The 20,836-nt window shown below is 40.9% G+C and overlaps 1 protein-coding gene across 3 annotated transcripts in view; it reads right to left on the minus strand.

The window, feature by feature from the left end:
- Nucleotides 1–20,836, minus strand: part of LOC138616290 (protein unc-13 homolog C) — a 106,943-nt gene that overhangs the window by 63,050 nt on the left and 23,057 nt on the right. For 2 of the 3 annotated variants that reach the window (XM_069690499.1, XM_069690497.1), the window contains exons 6-12: nucleotides 19,045–19,098; nucleotides 14,916–15,135; nucleotides 13,572–13,799; nucleotides 8,976–9,117; nucleotides 7,051–7,220; nucleotides 5,011–5,126; nucleotides 4,619–4,782 (exon numbers count right to left, since the gene is read on the minus strand). In XM_069690499.1, coding sequence (XP_069546600.1) covers nucleotides 4,619–4,782; nucleotides 5,011–5,126; nucleotides 7,051–7,220; nucleotides 8,976–9,117; nucleotides 13,572–13,799; nucleotides 14,916–15,135; nucleotides 19,045–19,098 — 1,094 coding nt within the window. Of the gene's footprint in view, nucleotides 1–4,618; nucleotides 4,783–5,010; nucleotides 5,127–7,050; nucleotides 7,221–8,975; nucleotides 9,118–13,571; nucleotides 13,800–14,915; nucleotides 15,136–19,044; nucleotides 19,117–19,433; nucleotides 19,440–20,836 lie in introns of all 3 variants that reach the window. The other variant, XM_069690500.1, reaches the window with a different exon arrangement.

Raw genomic sequence — 20,836 nt, forward strand, 5'->3', positions numbered from 1 at the left:
GCGCACTCCAATAGCCACAATAATACAAGAAGCGAGCAGACTTACTGTATTACAGTATTACAGTAGTTTTATTATTTCCACTGTCTGACTGCTGAATAGAGAACATATTTTAATGTTCCATACAATTACGTCTGTGGGAAGAGTTAGTGCATAAGTAGTCCACCGCCCTGTTCATGATATAAAATTACTATCCGTTACAATTTAAGTCGTATATCAAAGCTGTAAAGCCCATATATTAACAACATAAGGCTGCAAAGTAAGTTTGATAATAAATGAAGGGATCCCGTGGGGGCTGAGATATAATTATATCCAGAGGAACAGAAGTGAAACATGTACATTTGACTGACTACCACTGAAATGTTTCATTCTGTGACAGATACCACAGAGACAAACTCCAGCACAGTATTTACACCTAACTGTTTTCCACTGAGGTGAATTCACATACTGTATGTCAGATCTCAGCACTGTGTGTTGCGCTAAATTTACACAAGTCATGTTTCCCAGGGGAGCGACTGAAGCAGGGATTTTTACTGTTGCAAACTTGATGTCTGTTTAAGTAAATCTTGTTTCCTTTTCTCCTATCGCTAGCATCTTTTTAACTGTGATGTTTAGACTACACGCTAGAGCTCAACTCATACTAGATTGTCAGGGCCAATGTTGACACTGATAATAAGGATTCAAATTTCTGATGTCGATATATCCAATTTTCTTTCTCATGCTTTGCAATGATCCCTGAAATGTGGTTATCAATTACTTTTGACACCTGTGACAAAGATATGTAATGGAGGCAGGACATTTTGCAGTTTATTGTCTACACTGACATCAGTGCATCGAAACACTAAACTTCACTGGGAATTTAATAATTATAAAGAACTATCAAAAGAAAAACATAAATACAACAATCTATAATTTACTCCAAGCATCTTTTTCTGCATTATGTTCTGCAAAAAAAGAGTTTTCGTATTTGCACTCATTGATAAGCCAATATTGTTCAATATCTCAGTCGGGCTACACAAAGTACGAGGGGCACATGCATCATCCACTTGGATTTGCCATGATCTCTCCCTCTCTCTAAACACATCTGCAACAGCACTGCCAAGCAGTAATTAAGTGCTGGAGCTGGAGAGGCCTGGTTTGAGAAGGGATCTCTGCCTGAGTGAAGAGCATATGCTCCTTCTAACACTTCATCTGGCGGCTTCGCAAGCCGCGTGGAATGCCTCAATGCCAATCAAGACAGGCTGCCATGTCCTTACACATTCATACAGCACAAACTCGATTGTTTTACTCTAGATAGCATACTGAATATAACATTCATAGGTGCAATAATCTGTATGTTGACTTTAATGCCTCAGACAACAACATGCACATGGGCTCCCTTATCAGCCTTTGGCATGACCAGTAGCAAGCAAACAACTGGGTGCATTGGACACTTTTCACAGTAAAGATGTCTGAGAGCTTCAAGCAAGAAAATGTAGGCTGAGCTCTATAAATATAGCATTTGTTTAAATGCTCGTTCTTCTTATCTATGGAGAAACAGATTTCACCGCATTCTGCTGTCGTATGAAACTCAGAAAATCAGAGCTGCTATTGAGCTCTCCTAACGTGCTGCTCATGCTACGTCTTCTATGTAGACACGGTTTTATCTTACATTCAACATGACTGTTACAGCATAAGACAAAAAGACATTACATTATATTATTTAATCCCACGTCTCTCATAGATCAAAATTTGTAGTTGGGTAATATACAGCAAATTGGTATTCAATTTATTTATATATTTATATTATTTCATATTTGGGTTGTATGTGAGCATACAGCAAAGCGTGGGGATGTGATTGGAGAGAGAGATTAGACATCTTACTCAGAAAGCCATTGCTTCATAAAGGCACAGATTTACTGTAAGTTGAGTTTGCTCTCCCTTCTGAGAGGAGCCCATGTGGAGACACACACACACATACACAAACACAAACATGTTCTCATTGGCAGGCCTATCTAATTACTCTGCTTTCAGCCTCCAAATTACCCAGGAGCACTTGGGGTTAGGCGAGCAACGAGAGTGATGCAAGGAGAGTGATGATGGCATCTGCTGAATTCTCATGGCGCTTTTAGAGCTGGATCTCCTGAGCCAATTTTCAAGGGGGAAGACATTGCTTCCCCTTGTGTCACCCTGCTTTGTTTTTTTTGTTTTTTTTACCAGTGGATGAGACGGACTACACACACACGCTGGCATATCATTTTATGGTTTCAGATAGCTGGGAGAAATGAGAAAAAGATGATGAGAAATGGGGACGGAGAAATGGTGGGGATGGGAGTGGTGATAGAGTGAGATGAAGAAAAACGAACATGAGGGAAGGGTAAGTCTGGAGTTGTTGTGTGTGTGTGGGGGGGGGGGGCACAGGAGTGAGTCTTCACAGCTGCTGTGATTTATGCAGCCATCATGTCAGGAGTGACTGGGAGTCAAGGCTCTATGACGAAGAAAACTGAAAGCTAGGGCCTTTCATACATTTTTGATGAAGCATAATAAGCTCTGATATGAAAAACACTGAGCTTAAGCACGATTTAAGCCTGAAGCATTAACTCCACCTGATAATGCTGGTAATAAGGCAACTCATTGCTTCACTTGTCTGCACTTAAATAACCTGGCAATCCCTCATACATTGCAACACACTGTCACTGAAACAACAACCTGTCACTTAGCAACTCCACAGCAGTTAGTCGCACTAAACAATGAAACATGTCAACAACACTTGTGCTGTATTCGTGCTGGTGTTGATGCAGCTGTACTCCTTTCTCATGTGGATATGAAATGACTATTAATGCAGGATGTTTGACATGTTGAAGGAATCATAGAAACAGTTCAAACCTAATTACATGTTGGCTCCTACAGGACCAGCATGAGGGTGGATAAAAGAGCTGCTGTGGTATGTATGAGTTAATGTAAATCCTGATAAGTGGGAGTGTAGGGGGTGAGGGAATCAAACATGTTTGTGGCCTAAAGAAGAGAATTTAAAAATCAGCAACAGAGTAAAACTCACAAGTCATCAAAAGACCTCCCAAAGGAACGCTTGTTGTCTCTTTTTGCTATGCAACATTAAAAATATGCAATTCATGAGTATTGCATGTTCCTATATTTTTAACAAATGTTGAGAAATTCATATTAAGACTGTATCATCTCAGGAGCGCACACGGCCAGGTTTTCAAACATGGAAGCGCAAATGTGAGCTGGGCCTTCCATTCAATAGGCCAACACAATCTGTGAGTAATTAGAGCCTGATTTACTTAGGCAGCAGCTAATTACACAGTCAGCCACTGGGACTGCCCAACAAGTGCATTGTGTAGGGAAAGAAGATCTTAAAAGGTCTAGTTTGGTAATGATTTGTGATTTTCAAACAGTAGCTCAGACTGAAATCATGCTGTGATGATGCTGCAGAGACTCTCAATAACTAATTGTTACTAACTCAATTTATGAAGGGCAATACAAGTCATTAGCATTTAATGAACAAGAGCTGAGGGGTCTACTATCTGTCTCTGTTTATGCCACAAAGAAATCTGTATTCAGATTTCTAATTGTAAAAGTTGCTTAATTTTCTCAGTTTGGCTGCCTTCAAAATATATGAAATACATCATATTTTAACTGTGTACCTATTTGAGTCAAATTATAAAGCGTGATTTGTATTGTACCCCACAAAAATAAAAAGGAAGTTACATTTGTATATAATTTTAAGTAAGTAATAAGTATGAATGATTCAAAAAAACAGGAACACTACTGTCAAAAATCTGTTTTAGCGTGTCCTAAACTTCAGCTCATCACCCTACAAAAGGTAACAAACTAACATACTATTCACAACAGAAAATATCGCCAGAAGAAAACTGGTATCCTCTTTGTCTACTGTGAACCGATGGTTTGATTTGTAAATACAGACTTTTCAGTCAGCACAGTTTACAGAGAGAGTTTTTTATAAGAGGACATGATAAATGCAGAGTCTGTTAGGGTAAGGGGATTCATTTTGGTGGGCCTAATTAAGAAAAATCAGATATACGAGAAATATTCTGAAGTGAGGCTAACAGGATTTAGTAAATATGGCCCTCAGTGTCTGCTGTCTGAGATAGAAAAACAAAGCTGCAGCTGCCACTCGTGAACTGGAAGACAGACACACACATGACACAGTGGCAACCATTACCTCAACACTGCACAGTGTAAAATTGCATTGCATGACCTTGATCAATATTTAATGATTTTAATGTTTCAAGCGGTGTGTTTGCGCGTGCCTGTGTGCGTGCGTACGTGGCTGTAATGGAAGCGAAGAAATGGACGCTTATGGATGGAGAGGTTCACAGAGGATCAGAGGCAGGGAGAGGGGGGAAACGAGCCTGTTTATGTGTGTCCATGATCATTGTGACCAAGGCAGGTTAGATGTTTTTTTGCAGAAGAGCAACAATTAATCAATCAAACGTAGGAGCTCAATAGTCCTCCAAGTTCTGATTCAGCTGACAAGACATATTTACTACTAGTTTTCTCCTTTGCTCTCCTTGTCTCATCTGGTTCAGTCCACCACTCTGCTGAATGAGACAATGACAGATCGGTGAGGTAAAAGGCCATAGATCAGGGTGGTACTAACGTCATAGCCTGATAGATGGACTCCACTCCGTATCTCATGGCAAACTCATCCACTATCTCCTGGGACACGTCATCAAAGTAGACCTTCCACGCCTCATCCCCTTTCACCTGCGGGATCTTCACTACCCCGTTGCTCTTCTCCTCGGTCAGGTAGTGGAACAGGTTCTGTGAGTGGCACGAGAGATAAGACGGAGCGGGTTAGGGTGACAGAGCACAGTGTCAAGACAACCTTAAAAGACACGTTTCTTTGTGCAGTGTATGTCGTCCAATGACTACCCCTATTATAGCTGTCACCTTCTATTGCAAACATAACGCTTACCGCCCCAAAGACGATGACTGGACTTGAGTGAGAACTAATTTCATCCTAATGCTGAGTCACATGACTCTGGTTACCTCATGTAAACAGGTGTATTGGCCGTGAGGAGGAACCACATTCTCCTCCCCTTTCATCTCCACGCTGATCTTCAGTCTGATGGCACCAGATACCGCCGACTTGTCAGTCCTTTTGTCTGTAACACATAACCAAGATGGATTAGTCAAAACTTAAAATGATCTGAAACTAAAAACTACATCCAATATCTTTGTAGAGCCACAAAATAGTAGTAAATTAGCATTGTCATTCACTTTTTAAACTCTTCAATTACTGTTCCAAAACAATGAGCATGACTGGTGTGGACTGATGATTCAGTCTTTTATGTCTGCACTGCTTTCTAAATTGTGTTGATGAATTGAATGAATTATTTTGACAAATTTTTCTGACAATAGCAGATGATGAAACAAGAAAAAAAACATAATTTTACGCAGGTTTCAATAAATTCGGTAAGAAAAAGGAGAAAGGTTCCGGTACACAAGGAGTGACCCCAGTCAACGGAAGAATGTCAAATTCTATAGACGACATTACTGCCCATCCTGTGGACATCCGTCCTTGACTGCACCATAAAAACGAAACATATAAAGCACTAAAAGATTAAAAACAGACGACATCAATGACATCATCTGAAACATAAGATGTGAATGACAAGAGACATTAATGACATGACATCATGTGCTGTAAAACACGAATGACATCCAGTCTATGTATGCAGCTTATGACAATTCTCTGCATGCAAATATCATCACACGTTTACATACACATACACATACAGCTAAGCACACATCAATGCAGGAACCCACAGTGACAGGTCTGAGAGCTAATGACTGCACAGCTGTGGGAGTTTGTTACACACTTTAAATGGCCCCCTTCTGTGATCTCATATACAATTCATCTCTTCTCTGCCAAACGAGTGAAATTTTCCTCTACAGTCAGTTGGTCAAGAGACAGACAAGTGAAAAATAATAATGTGACAAAGCGACAAGAGACAAGCACGGCAAACGCAAAAGCCCAGATTGAAGGGGTGCTGAAGAGGCTTGGAGAGGAGAGCCGCTAGAGGGGTGGACACCCACACCGGCAAAGGTCTGTTTAAACGTTCATTGTGGACATTTTAAAAGGCACGGAGCAGCAGCAGTGGGCAGGAGTCACTATTAGCACAAATTGCTTCCTTTTGCTAGAGAGGCAAACAAAGACAGCACCCGCCAGTCATAATACTTCAACAGAAGTGGGAGCTCCCATTGTGCTGCCATGCAACCTCCTGCAGCACGGTGAACACCCAGTGATGTATGAGAGTGGAAACGGTGAAATACAGTGCTTGGTACAGTAAGGATGACCTAAACAGGACCACGCTGTATCTCACCATGAATTTATGCTCACATACTGTTTAAGTGATTACAGCGTAACAGGAAAGGGTAGAGGAAGACATGATGAGGTTCAACGAGCCTGTAGTACGTTCATAGCATATCAACTTTATTAAATGTGCCATAATATTGATTCGCTGGGAAGTAAAACAATATATTTTTTTCAATTTCTGTCATTTTTTCATCACAACATTTGTGAGTTTTAGCCTCTCAAATGGGATGGGTTGACAATTTTCGTCACAGATGAAAATAAATTTCCTCGTAAATTAAAACCAAATGTTTAGTCAAACAAAACAAAGAAATTCAAGACAAGAATGTTGCCTGAAAAGTTGCAATACAATTTTTTTTCCACCTGCTTTAAGCCAGTTTCATAGACTGAACAGCAAATCAAGATAATACTCTGCAAATGAATCAATAATGAAAAACACTGATTTAAATACATCTTTTAAATCCAACCTTTTATTTTTTTTCTTGCTCTCGTATGAGCACTCGTTTCCTCAAAACATATAAAATTAGTGATTTTGATTACTTTTGTTAAATGTTGTTATCAATCTGAAAACTCAAGTATTGTATCTACGTTGTACTGTACCAAAAAAATGTAACACACCTCAATATATCATATAAAGTAATCATATTGACAATAACTGCTACCATGATTGTCAGATAATGTAAGAATATTCTGCTGTCAAATGGGTAACATACCTAGATTGTACCAAACGTCCATCTCTCCGCTGAGAGTGCGAACCTCGATGATGGTCTGGCCCAGGAAGTCGTCCGACTCGCGCTTGAAATGCTGCTTTACCCGTGATTTGATGTCATCGTCCTCATCCCACACGCGCACCTTGATGCGGTCAGTAGCGTTGTGACATTCACTGCGAGATGGAGGACGATAGTGCCAGGTCAAAACAATCACAACACCATAAAACACCAACAGCAGCAACAGCATACTCAGTGACAGCTCATCAGGTTGGGCTATTCAGCAGAGCGGAATGGCAGTCAAATGCACAATTGAAGCATAAATATAAGTTCAGACACACTTCATGACCCTTTTCTAAGTAACATATAGAGAACAATTCTTGCCTGGATTCAAATGAGGGAATGTGAGTTTTCTTTGCGCACACATGGTTGTGTATGAGTGAGGTTGCATGCCTCGCATGTAGGCCTCTCTGCCTGGCAGGAAGAATTAGCCCAAGACGTTGCATGACCTTTATTCTGCATCTCTGTGTTTCTACACTCTTCCAGTGCATGCTAAATTTATCAAAGAGGAGCTGAATGTTTCACGAGAAAGACCGCGTGGCATTCATAGCAAGGATTATTTATTTGTACGATAAATTTTGTACTGGAAAATGTCCATCTCTTTGGTCGTCCCCGCCTGTGTGCAGCTGACAGACGCTTCACAATAATGACACTGCTAAATTGAACAGAGGTGGCCAAAGCACTTCAGATGGGGTCAGACTGTTCGGCTCTGGAATTAAAACCGACAGATTATATTTTGTTCTAACGACATCTTGGGTGTGACAGCCAGAGAAACAGTATATGCAGTATTTTTTTCTCTTAACTAATCCCTTTGCGGGGGAAGCACTGGTGGTGGTGGTGCTGCTGCTGCTGCTGCTGCTGCTGCTGCTGCTGCTGCTGCTGCTGCTGATGCACCAGTCCAGGACTGTTCTCTCTGCCAAGCACACAGTAATGTATCGCTCTATTAATCTACATCCGTGTAGTAATGGGAAAGAGTTTTATTACAGCCACCACTGGAGTCTCATTACAGGTGTGGTGCCTTGTCTGTAACTGGTTTAGGATACAAACGCACACAAACATTCAGAAAATCTCAGTATTACACACATTTGGTGTGAAATTATAAAAGTAGTGCTAATAACTGTGGCAGTATTAAATCAAAGACCTACATTTTGAGAAGGGATAGTCACACCGGGACACTAAACAGTGCTTTAGCAATAATTTAAAAAAAAAATAATTAAAAACTCTTGAATGAGTTACATGAATATAAGTCAGTAGTACAGGCAAAAATATCCAGAAGAATGATGCTGGCATAAATGAGAAAAAGTCCCATTAGCTGCTCTCTCTTTGGTTTAACTCGACATGACCAACTCTCCCTGATCCTTTAACAGTTGATCCCCAGTGCCACGTCTACAGATGGAGGATTAAAGTTAAGCAGAAAAGAGAAGAAAAAAAGCACCAAGAATACATATATAATAAAAAGGCTTTGCTGATGTCCAGTGAGTCAAATTAGCTGTCCCCATTATTTTTCTGTTTGTTTTAACAGACTTGTTTCAAAAGGCTGAGTATCTGCCCAATCTGCAAGTCGGTGTTGTACACCCTTGCTCTTACTACTTGGATTATCCTGAGGCAGTAAAGTGTAAAATAATGTCTTTTGTTTTTGATAACAACAGGGTTATGACCGGTGTTTTTAACCATGATAACGCCTGTCTTCATCTCCACAATGTCTGCAGTGCAACTGGTGGCTAACATTTCATAACTGAGCTATTACGTAACAGTCAGTAATGAAAAAGGGCTTATTTACGAATGTCATAAGATTCCCTCGAACAGATGATTCTTAATCTTGGTGGGGATAAACTGGTCAGACACAGGTCAGATTAATAGAGAGCACTCACAAGTAGAACTTCTCATCCCAGACCGGGTTGAGGTTGCCAAAGATGGTCTTCGTCCTACGTTTGGTCTTGCCCACCTGGACGGTGACGTAGGGGTCGCTGGAGCCAGTTTTATCCTTGGCCTGTAAACCCTGAGCACTCATGACTGGAGACAAGACAGAGAAGAGGACGTGTGAACGGTCATGTGAGCACCACAAGCAGCAGAGATAACCATCTTGAGGTTTTAACATTTTGATTTCATTGATTAAATGTTACTCGTCCTGAAATTTGTTTTTTAATGACTTTTATATCAACTTATTTACTGCAAACCACACAGGCTGCTGTAAGCTATTTTCAAACCTCACCCGAGACTGTGTGGCTCTGTCCTGTCAGTCTGTTGACACAACTCTAGACACAATGCTCATATCTGAACCATGTAAAAAGTCATATTGTCTTTGGCCGAGATATTTAACTCCTGGCTAGATATTTCACTGTAAAATCCAAGCTCACCTGACAGGATTTTAAGAATAAAATCATGCCAGACATTAAAAAAATAAATGAATATATGTTGGATAAGTCACAGGACGTTCATGTCTTATGACGCTGCTCTTGATCCCCTCATGGAAAAGAAGAGGGTTTAATGTTTATGCTGATTGCAGAATGTTTTCATTAGCTTAGCTCAGCTGTTATTTACACTTTGAATCTCATGAACTAAATAACCTGAGGACATATTGCCAACAGTTATAAATAAAAAAACAAACAAATAATGTCTAATGCATCCCCGATTCAATATGTTTCATTTGTAATGAACTACAAAGCAGACAACACAGAATGCAAAGTGCACATTTGCCAGGTATATTTACTATATTCCCCTTGTTGCTTTAGTGTGTTGGCATGTAATCCTTGTTGCTAATACTAATTGCCACTAACATGAGCTGTTAGTGGTAATTAGTATTAGCAACTTGATGGGGATGTCATGGCTTGCAGATATTTGGTCATAAATATTGGAGTAAAATAGATTCAGACAGAATGTCCAACAGAGATAAAAAGACAGGAGATCAAAGTTATTACAATTAATCCTCTGAGGCTCATCAGTGTGTTCAGATTTAATCGCAAATCCAGTAGGTGTTGAGATGTTTCATTGAAGAACTAAAAATCCATTTCATGTGTATTTTATCTGCCTTGCTTGTGCCAGACGGCGGCTGCCGTCAGATTACGGCAAATTGTGAAGAACAGTGATTAAAAGAAAACACACTTGGTTTGCAATATTGGATACGGTTTTGATGTCTATAATTTATCTGTTCTTATATCCAAGATATAGGTAGATGCCACTCGTGTGTACGCCCACTGCTAGTCCATGCTGAGCTGAAACCTGGTTTCAGATTAAGATCTGTTATTCTGAATTTTACTTCCACACACAGGAAGGTGCAGAGAAGGAGACATAGTAGTATTTCACTGCACCATAAAAGGGAAAAAGGACACTGCTGCATTAAATATGCATAAGTGGCTGTCTAAATAATTCAGGGTACATGTATATCCTTCAGCTCAGAGCTGACAGGAGTTGGGGGCAGGATATAGAGGTTTGGGGAGCCGCGGCCTTTTTGCTCCAAGAGTACTCAAAATCAAATGCGTCCAGTGAAGAGGGAGGGGTCTGAGGCAGTGACATGTGTATAAAAGGGTCAGCGTGCTTCAAACAAAGTGCTTGTTGGATCACTCAGTGGCATCTGAACCCCCTTCCATCACACCTTTTTATACAGAAAGTCAATCCCACCCACTTCATGCAACGAATGACCAGATGTGCAGATTTGTGCGTTATAAGCAGAGTTTGAACTTGTACCTCCACCCTCCTTGTTCATTATTTGTACAACTACTTTGGTCATATTCTTTATCAAAAAACAAATGCAACACTAGAAATCCCATTGAAGGAAAATTGTCAAAAAAGTGTCATCATTTAAACAATTATCATATCTCACCCCTCTCTGAAGTCTGGCTTTTTATCCGCCTTCAAGTGTGCCTTTATTGTCAGTATTTCTCTGTTAAATAAAATAAACTGGGTTTTGATAGCAATTTAACCCAGTGCTGCTTATAAAACTCCTTTAGCAAGTCTATTCGGCATTAAGGTTTCAAAATTTTAAGTTTACAGAACTGCCTGTTACTACGACAGTATATGTCAGTATAAAATTAGGAAAGATAAAGAAAACTGTGAGGATTTGGTGTGCATTTTAACAGCTTGAAACCAGATTAATTGTTATAAAGTTCTTTAATTCACAAAGACACCACAGGTACTTCATTATCATATCGCTTGCTTGACTTTCCATTAGTGAAGCGCAATATATACTAATATAACCGAAACTTTTTCCTGAATAGAGAATATCAGACTGGGTAGACTCAGAGGCATACAGATGAGGTATGTTTGTGTTATGAATAAATAGAAACTGAACAGAGGAGACTGAGTGCATGTTGTCTTGCCTAAAACGGACATTGACTTCTGACCTTCTTTAGAACGTGTTTTAGCAAAGATTTCAAAGAAAGTCATGTAATTTGTCAGAAAAAACAACACTGTTATTGAGAGAATGCAAAATAAATAAGTAAAGAAAAAACTATAATACATGTACTGTATGGTACTGTAATATACTTTTTACTCATTGCAGCTACAATGAGGTGTTTAGGGCATTAGAATGTGTGATCAAGGTTTTTATTTACTGTGCACATTCACCTGATACAGAGTACCTCATGGTCACTGTCAGAGTGCTGCAGAGTCAATGCCCGTCTGTTTTTATCTCATGAATGATAAAATAAATAAACAACAACTCAATACCTACATTCTAAAATGGGGCGTTCAATAAGCTCCTTCAAAATTGGCCGAGGTAGCCCTGGGTCTTTATCACGTCTCTTTCACTCCTTTTTCCTCTCAGTCTTTTTTTATTCCTCCTCTTTCTCTCTATCAACCCTTTCCCTCACCATTCCAATCACTTTCCCTTCCATCTCTATTTGTCTCCCCCCTCTCTTTGGCTATTTCTCTCTGTTGTATTGACACTGCGACAAATGCAAGGTGGGCAATAAATGAGCTAGACCTGGCACAGTTATCGCAGAGATAGATTGGAGTCCAGGACGAGGTTACAGATATAACTTTCTGACCTTCTTTCAGAAGCCTGTTCACTGGATATAACTTGGAACAAATCTATAAACCCAGACAGTATGTATCCTGAATTCATGCTGCAATACGACTGCAACCCCAAACATGCAGCCACAGGCACAAATAACTATCTCAGCACAGAGGTACCTGAAAAAAATGAGTGCCTGAAACCTTTGCACAGCTCTGTATATTTTAAGTTTATGGTTTTCTATTATATCATATTGATTTTTGTGTTAGCAGTTTTCAAATGTATGCAAATGATGCTGATAACAGGAAATTAAGGTTGACTTGCAGTGAAGAAAGAAGAATAAAAAGCCATAGAATAAACAACTGAGGTTATGTAATCAAAGAGGCCATGAAAAATAGAAAGTAAATTAGACTAAAATATGGAAATGGGGTTCAGTTCTATTTCCTCTCACTAAGAGAGCTGGTAAACAAAGATGAAGGAGGTTAGGTAAGAAATGGAAGATCATCGGTTCCTATCAATTTTGCCTTGAAGACACCAAAAAGGGAAATTGTTCAAGTCTGAGATATTAAATGCCCCTAATCATTGTGCAACTAATAGTTGCCCAAGAAGAGCACGGTAAAAAAAAGAAAATCTTTTATTTTTCTGAACATGATGTGAAGTGCTGTACTGTCAAAATGCTCTCAGGGGCAAGACGTTTTGATTGGCAGCTCTGAGAGAGCTTGAGGTGCAGCTCTGGGGGGCTCATTTCCAAAGTGCACTCTCCAAAGTTCTGTCGCTCTTGCTATAGAACCGATGAGTATGCTATTGAGCTGAAAAGAACATGAAGATCTCTGTCAGTTACAGGAAGGACTCTTTAACTATAATAATACGCACCACAGCTTCTTCATTACAGCCTCCCAGATGCTCAATGTGCCTCCATTTGGAACATGTTGCAGAAACATGATAAACTCTCCCAGTGCTACAACTCATGTCTGATCAAATAAACATGAGTCAAATAGAGAGTAGAGGCTGGGAAGAAGTTGTGTCCTCACTTCACAGTTACTACATGATGACCAAAAAAAAAAATCCTTATTGTCCAGAGTAATAAGCATCATGCTATCATCAACTGTCAATTATTTCTTCTAAAACAACCAAATCAATTTCTATTTCTAGATCTGATTAAATGTGCATTGCTGTTTGTGGTTTAGTGTCAGAGGTTAACGACCAAGGTCTCGAGGTAAATAATGAGTAAATACCTATTACACAAGAAGTTTTTGACGACTGTTGGCAGGTTTGCTGATGTGGTATTGGAGTAAAAGGTTAAAGGTCATTGTCCACAGGTCAAAAGTCACATGCAGCTGTATGAGGACATTACTGGCTACAAAGAATGTATCACTTTTCAGTTGACTGATGATTAACGTATAAACGAGAGACAATAAAAACCTCATATTGTAGGTGACATATTCTATTATAGTAGAATAGTGACTCGTTATTGAAATTTCAGTGGATTTCTGTTATAATTAGAAATCAGGCTAACCTGTTATGCTGATTTTGGCAGACCACTTGGAGGTCCCGTCCAGCACTGCCTGCTTGGCTGTCTTCAGATGGCTCGTGACGTCCTCTTTGGAGTAGTGGAACATCTCCTGGATCACCTCGAACACCTCGGGACGGTTCTTCTCTCTTATCTTCATTCGCTCCTTCATAGCCATGATGATATTCTGGGTCTTGTCTTCCGCCCCATGCTTGGAGCTCTTCTCCACTGCCCCTGTAAAATTCCAGGAGTTTATGCTCACTAGATTGCATGTCTAACACCCATTCAATAGGGTATCTTACATATAACTTGACCACCTTTCTTGCAGTCTTATATTAAAATCAACTGTTGTTTTTTTCTAAAATACTGCATCTCTAAGTGTGGAAGAAGAGTGTACCATATGTACATTGTTCCAGCATCCAGTAACTCATCAGATCTGTGTCTCTGTGATACTGGGGGTGTGTGGGAGATGAAACATCACAAATCCATGCATTAATGTTGGTGTGCATGTGTGTGTGTTATGTCTTATGTGAGTGCGTAACTGTAAGACAAAAGAGGCAGATGTAACGGTTAATTCTTTCTATCTAATCACAGCACCATGTATCTGCAGAGCGCTCATGAGTGCAGATCAAAATCTGATAAAGATGAATCACATAAAACATTGTTATGCTATTATCAAAGTGTTATAAAACACTGCGTTTTGTAAGAGCTAGGGTGTAGCTAATCCATTTAGAGTGTGTGAGGATTGCCGTGAGGATCATCCTGAAGCTTTCACGTCACATTGTTCCTATTAGTCTGCACTGTAACAACAGTGGTGTGCCTGATTGGAGATTGTAATGAGTGCGAGTGGGTGAGCGAGCGGTGTAAATGCACCGTGTAGAAACGAGTGCAAGGACATATGTGACATGTATTACACAAACCATCATGATAGCCTTCATGCGCACAGCAGGACTTGCAATATGGTGGTGGTAGTCATAGAAACAAGGGGAGGAAAAACAAATCAACCAAAAATATTACAGATGAAGCGCCGCACCAGCAGTGTCATCAGACTCCCAAACAAACCAGATGCTTTAGGATTTCATAGATTTTCTTCATGATTTATCAAATGTCTGATTATCATCCAGTGGTGCAAAAAAAAATCTATCGTAAGAAATTTATCATGAAAATGTAAGCAGTGCACCTTATTCTGAATACACTTCCTATGCGAAGCTGTTTACACAAATCATAGTTGCTCGCCCTATCACTCACACTCACACACACACACACACACACACACACACACACACACACACACACACACACACACACACACACACACACACACACACACACACACACACACTGCCTTACTTTGTAAACAATCTGCATTGAGCAGGTCCTGGCACTTCTCATGACATTTAACGCCGCACTCTGAGCAGCGCATGCCCTGGCGGGCGATGCCCCACAGCAGACCCTCGCACTCATGGCAGTAGGTGGGTGCAGTCGCCGTCCACACCTCGAAGTTGTGGGGTGTTGTGGATGAAATTGGATAGATCAAAGCCTGAAGAGTCTTCTTGAAGACGTGTAGTTTCTGAAAGAAAGTTGAAGAAATAATAAGGTATGAAGACACCGGTGGAAAAGATGTGGTGGGTGAGAGAAACACAATAGATGCGGTTGATGTTGGTAAACTCTCATGGCACTGTCAGATAGAGAAATAAGGTTTCATAACAACTTCAAAACTTAATAAAAACAAGTTTGTACTTAAATTGCTTTTCAGAAATGTTTGATACATCTTGAGATCAGAACTCAATAAGAGGAATAGTCCTGCACCTGCTGAGGGAACGTAAGAGCCCAATATCATAACATAAAGTTTTAGTCCGAGTTTATAAGTTTAGCAGAACCACAGCCTCAGCGGGTTGAATGCAAACGAAGACGCATTCTGAGCTGAAGGAAATTTACAGCACACATCTGCATTAATCTTGGCAGTTATATAACGTGAATAACTACAGCTATCATTCATTGCTGCAGCATTTGCAAGCGTCTTTACTTGGACAAAGGGATCTAACAACATTTGTCAAGAGATAAATTAGAGAAGATGTTGTTGATCCCTTTCTGATTACCTTATCATCAATGCAGGAGTATAACTGAAAGCAATTCAGCCACACAACTCATTAACCTTAGATTAACAGCATCTTTAGCCCACAGGCTTTGTTCACATTGAGTGGTTTACTGACTAAAGCTCCTATACACCAAATACTAAAGTCTACATGAGGCCTGTCTAGACTGATTGCTGTGTAACAGAAGCCTCTTCAAATTGAATGCTTTACTGCAGCAGCCTTGCCGTCCACAAGGGCAGGAAAACGGGCAAGGACTTGCCAATTCTTGAAGGCAGAATCAATGGATGCCGTAAATAAGGTTTTTAAAAGTGAGCATTATCCAGATTGAGAGAGGGGGAGGGGAGGGAAAGAGATGTATGGTAGTTAAATAAATCTTCAAGAGGCACTTGTTCCGTATTTCGACTGAGCTGCGCTCCCCACCCCTTGCCCTCCACCCCTCCCACTGCCGCCAGCCCCGGAGTGTTGACAATGTGCTTTAACACCTGAATAGTAGCTCTGCACTTTACCAAGACTACCGCACTACCTCCTCCGACACACATACAAGAGCAACACACACACACACACACACACACACACACACACACACACACACACACACACACACACACACACACACACACACACACACACACACACACACACACACATGCGCAAAGATGATTAAATGACAGCAGATGACAGAACAACAAGGCTATCTAACATCGGGAAACTTCGTTGATACGCCGCAGAGGCTGCCGAACCCAGAGAGAGGACCTCTGATGAGACACAGGGGGAGATGGAGAGATTTCCCTTTTTAATCTGAGGACGATGAGATGAAGCAGATGTCTGCAATTTATCCAGTTTACGCACAAGAGTTGGGCCACACCCGGAAGCTTTCTAATACTTACGCAGCCTGCAGGCGAAGAGGCAAGATCTCTGAGCTCAGAAAATCTGGAGATGTTTCTCTCAGTTACTTGACTTAGCTGGAAAATTTGTATTTGTTTAGCCTCTATTTTAACCACTAAACCAATGTTTTGGGTGGTGCTGAGCATACGTTAAACGCATTGCAGTGTTTTGAGCAGTATGTGTATGTCACACCGCGCAGCAGATGTGCTGCATGTGTGAGTCTCATGTGTTACACTGTGAGGTAACCCTGGTGGTTTTGTGCAAGACGCTGCTAGATTTGATTGACAGCTGCAGCCTGTGCCTGAGAGTAACATGACAGAGAATAATCTAATCTCTCCTCTTCCTTTCACCCCCCCCCTTTCCAATTTCACCACCTATTGTCCTTGTCAACCACTTCGTTCAGACAGCCATCCTCCTCATCCTGTTCCAGCCTTCTACAAGTCTTATCTTCAGCGTTAACTATTCTACCATCTCAGCTCTAACAAAGAATCTTTTTTTTTTTTTTTTTTTTTTTTTAAGCTGATGACTTTGGCATAATATTTAAACAATTGCAAGTATTTTAAACTCAGACTAATGGGCAAGTCTGTTTCACAAAACCATCCAAAATTACTCACGCAGAAATCATTGGCAGGTGTTTTGAAGTCAATACGGTATATTTTGCTACTAACAACCTGCCTGGTGACATCTGAACTGACTTATAACAACACATCACATCTTATTTCCGGATACTCGCTGACCCATGTCAGATCGTAGCTTCCTTCTTCCTTGGTTAAAGTCCTTGCCTCGTCTCAGCAGGTAAGCCTGGCCTCACTTTATGTTGACAGTCACTGTTAAAAGGCTCTGGTGCTCAAATCACATGCAGCTCAGAACATTGAGTGGACACACAGGCAGTTAGCTGGCCCACACATAATGTTCCTTTCTGCTCTAAAAAGCAGATACATGGGAAACATGACGCAGAGAGAGAACAACGTCGAGAGAGACGGAGAGAGGTCCATACGTCAGGAATGATGAACTATAATATTACATTGAAAGAGAAACAAAAATGGAAGAGGTGATGCAGAGAGGAAACAAAGAGAGGGTGGATGATGGAAGCACTCTAAATAGATTAAAACATTTCTCCAGGGAGGGCAGATTGTTCAACATGGCTGCCTGATCAGTGACATCAAGGCCAGAGAGTCATGATGACAAATCACTCGCTGCTTTGATCTCCTCTCGTTCTCTCTTAATTTCCATCTTTTTTTTCCATCCTTACTTTCCTCCTCCTTTCCCCCGTCTTTCCCGGACTCCTCCACTCTCTTACACAGCATATGGTTGTTTACTGAGCACTCTCATGGTTCACACAAGAAAGCACCCTCCTGGATTTAATGCAGCAGATAAAACTCTGACATCTGCTTGTCCTACTTACAAAGACCACACAATCTACAGCTTTGCTCGGAAGTCAGCTCCCCTTCACCAATTATCAAACCCTAACCTTGTTTGCTCCTAATCAGTACAGCTATCCCTATGAAGTGAAAGTCCTTCTGCAGCACAATCTCCAAAGTTCCCCAAGAATCAGATCCCTTCGCACACCAATTAACACGCTGCATCATTCACGTCATTTCTCCCTCATCTGGGACATGAGTTGTTCTTCCCTAAAGCCTCTTTAATCAAACCCATGGCTCTTAGTAAGCAATCAAGACCCTGTCACCACAGGACAACTGAGCATATGCACCACGAGGAACATGTCAAGTGTGTGAAACAAGATAAGTGATATGAACATGTACACGAATCAGTGCAAATTGCTGGTCTCTGGAAGAGATGAAGTATTTGTGCAATATGTACAGAGCACATTTGACTGCAGTAATCTTGTAGGCTTATGCGGCCTCTTGTTGCATATCAGCGGATACGAAATTGTCCGCGTGTTTGTCTTGCTTAAAAACTGCTTTCTCCTGCTGTTTGCCTCCTGTTACGCCACCTTCCCTCTGGGAGGGAAGAATTGCAATCAATTAATGCAGAGAGAGCTTTAGAGGTCAACACTGAAGTGTCTCACACCATCGACTCAGACATTCTGCCCTTTCTCCAGAGCTCAGTCATCCTCGATGTACAGGGCTTTGCTTAATTTCTGGACCCAGCCAAATGATCTGACTAGAAGAGCACAGCAGAAAGAGTGAGCACAGAGACCAATATAATAAACTGCAGCGTGGATTTTAGACAGAGAGAGAGAGGCAGGCAGACAGATGGCATGCTGTATGTACATCTAAAGAAATTAGGCCAATATCTAATGCAGTCCATCTCATTTTCTTTTAGAACCCTGTGTTCTGGCCAACGTGATCCCTCGCCCCTGAAGTACAATGGCTGCAGCACAGCTATAAAAGTTAGCCAGTGTTCCAGCAACTTCCTCTCCAAACACTGCTCTAAAAAATAATGAGAACATGGGTCCAGCATCCCCTGTCCCTGCAGAGCCCTTCATTACCAACCAAGATTCCACAATAACCACACAATGACTTCCATGTACTCACCAGGTCCTCATTATTCAGGGTGGAGCGGTTCACCAGAGCAAACGAGAGGCCTGCCTTTCGAGCAGTGAGGGTCTGAGGGAAGAAGAGGAAAAGAGAGATGAAGCAAAGGGAGAAATTCAACGACTGATTCTACCTGTCTGAAATTTGATTTAGTGTTTCAATGCAGACACACAACTACAGTATATATATAAAAGTTAAACAACATGTCAATGTGTGGTAATATATTGGGTTAAATGCACAAGAGCCCTGAGCACAAATAAATTGCACATATACATTTACTTTAGTGGCTAAATTCAATGAAATAAAAGCAAGGTTTAGACATAAAAGTTTGTCAAACAATTCAGGACTGACAGAGAAAACTAATTTGAGTGGAAAGACAGTAAGCTTACCAAAGCCTGTCATTTCCAAGAGGTCATGAACAGAGAATGAAAGAGAGAAGGAAAGTGAATTAGACAAAGAGTGGGAGGGTGAAGGCTCAGAGCACAAAAAGCAGAGGAATTGTATTTATTATCCATACTGAGCGCATAGGTGTCTCAACTGCCATGCAGGACTGCTGATTAGCAAAGAGCTCTAGAAAGATTCAACTATTCATCAAGAGAGAGATTATACAGCCGCTGCATGATTTATTTATTTTTTTATCCACTCATGCATTGGAAGTTACTAAACTGCAGTCATGCTTGGCATTTCTATTCAGTTCTCTGTTGGATGAAGCTTTGATCATATTTTCTGCTGTCTGCTCTGCACATTAGTTTGACACAAACAGAGAAACACAAGACACACACACTCATGTATGGGTGAAGCCAGCTGTACTGCACAACACCGACTCGCGCTCACACACACTTAACACAGACACACAAACACACACACACACACACACACACACACACACACACACACACACACACACACATACCTGCCCAGACGGTCACAAACTTACTCCAACAGAAACCAGAACACGCCCACACACGGCACTCTCACAAACACAAACTGGGAACACACACACACAGAGATACACACATTTACATGAATTAGCTGCTATATTAATATCCATTGAGTCTGGGTGAGCACAGATTGATAAACATTGATCCCATACTGAGGGAAGTTACGCAACAGAGGAATGCAGACATGGACAGCTGACAATATTGGATCAGTCTTTACCACGACCCTCTCGTTGTACAGCCCAGCTATGGTAAAGATCCATGGAAGCCATGGAGAATGTAGGAGGGAATGTGACCTCTACATGAACTGTGAGTGTTGATGTAAGTTTATCAACATGCACCAGCACTGCTGAGGTTGCTGCGGGCAATACAATAAGACCCTGTGTCCAGATGTTATCTACTCAGCTACAATATAGCATTCAGTGCTTTGGGAATCGATTTTCAACTATATTAGTCGTTTGTTTTTGCATCCCGCCATAATGTGGGGGAACCCTGCCATCCGTTCCAATCAAACGCTGTTGCTGCCCTGAAGCAATCACACAGCAAATGGGGGGCATTGACAAAGGAGAGGCATGAAAGGGGACCAATTCGTTTGCTGACTACTGACTTCATCCCACGTGTAAAAGGCTTGCTCAGTGTCACTTTTACATGATTTAAAAGCCTCACACAGTTAAATCAGAAGTCAATGAAGTCTCTCGGATATATTTTTGGGTTGAGTTGTCAACATTTCAAGTTAAATATAAATTTTGTGGCACCTGCCGAGCAACAAAAAAGAAAGAACAGGAAAAAAGGACGAAAAATGGCGAGCATCGGCGAGGCAGAAATCTGACAACTCACTGAAAAATATTACCCAT

Source organism: Brachyistius frenatus, unplaced genomic scaffold (assembly GCF_029030835.1).
Source record: "Brachyistius frenatus isolate BFR_SWC_R1_liver_20210118 unplaced genomic scaffold, ASM2903083v1 Contig_9, whole genome shotgun sequence".
NCBI classification, from domain to species: domain Eukaryota; kingdom Metazoa; phylum Chordata; class Actinopteri; family Embiotocidae; genus Brachyistius; species Brachyistius frenatus.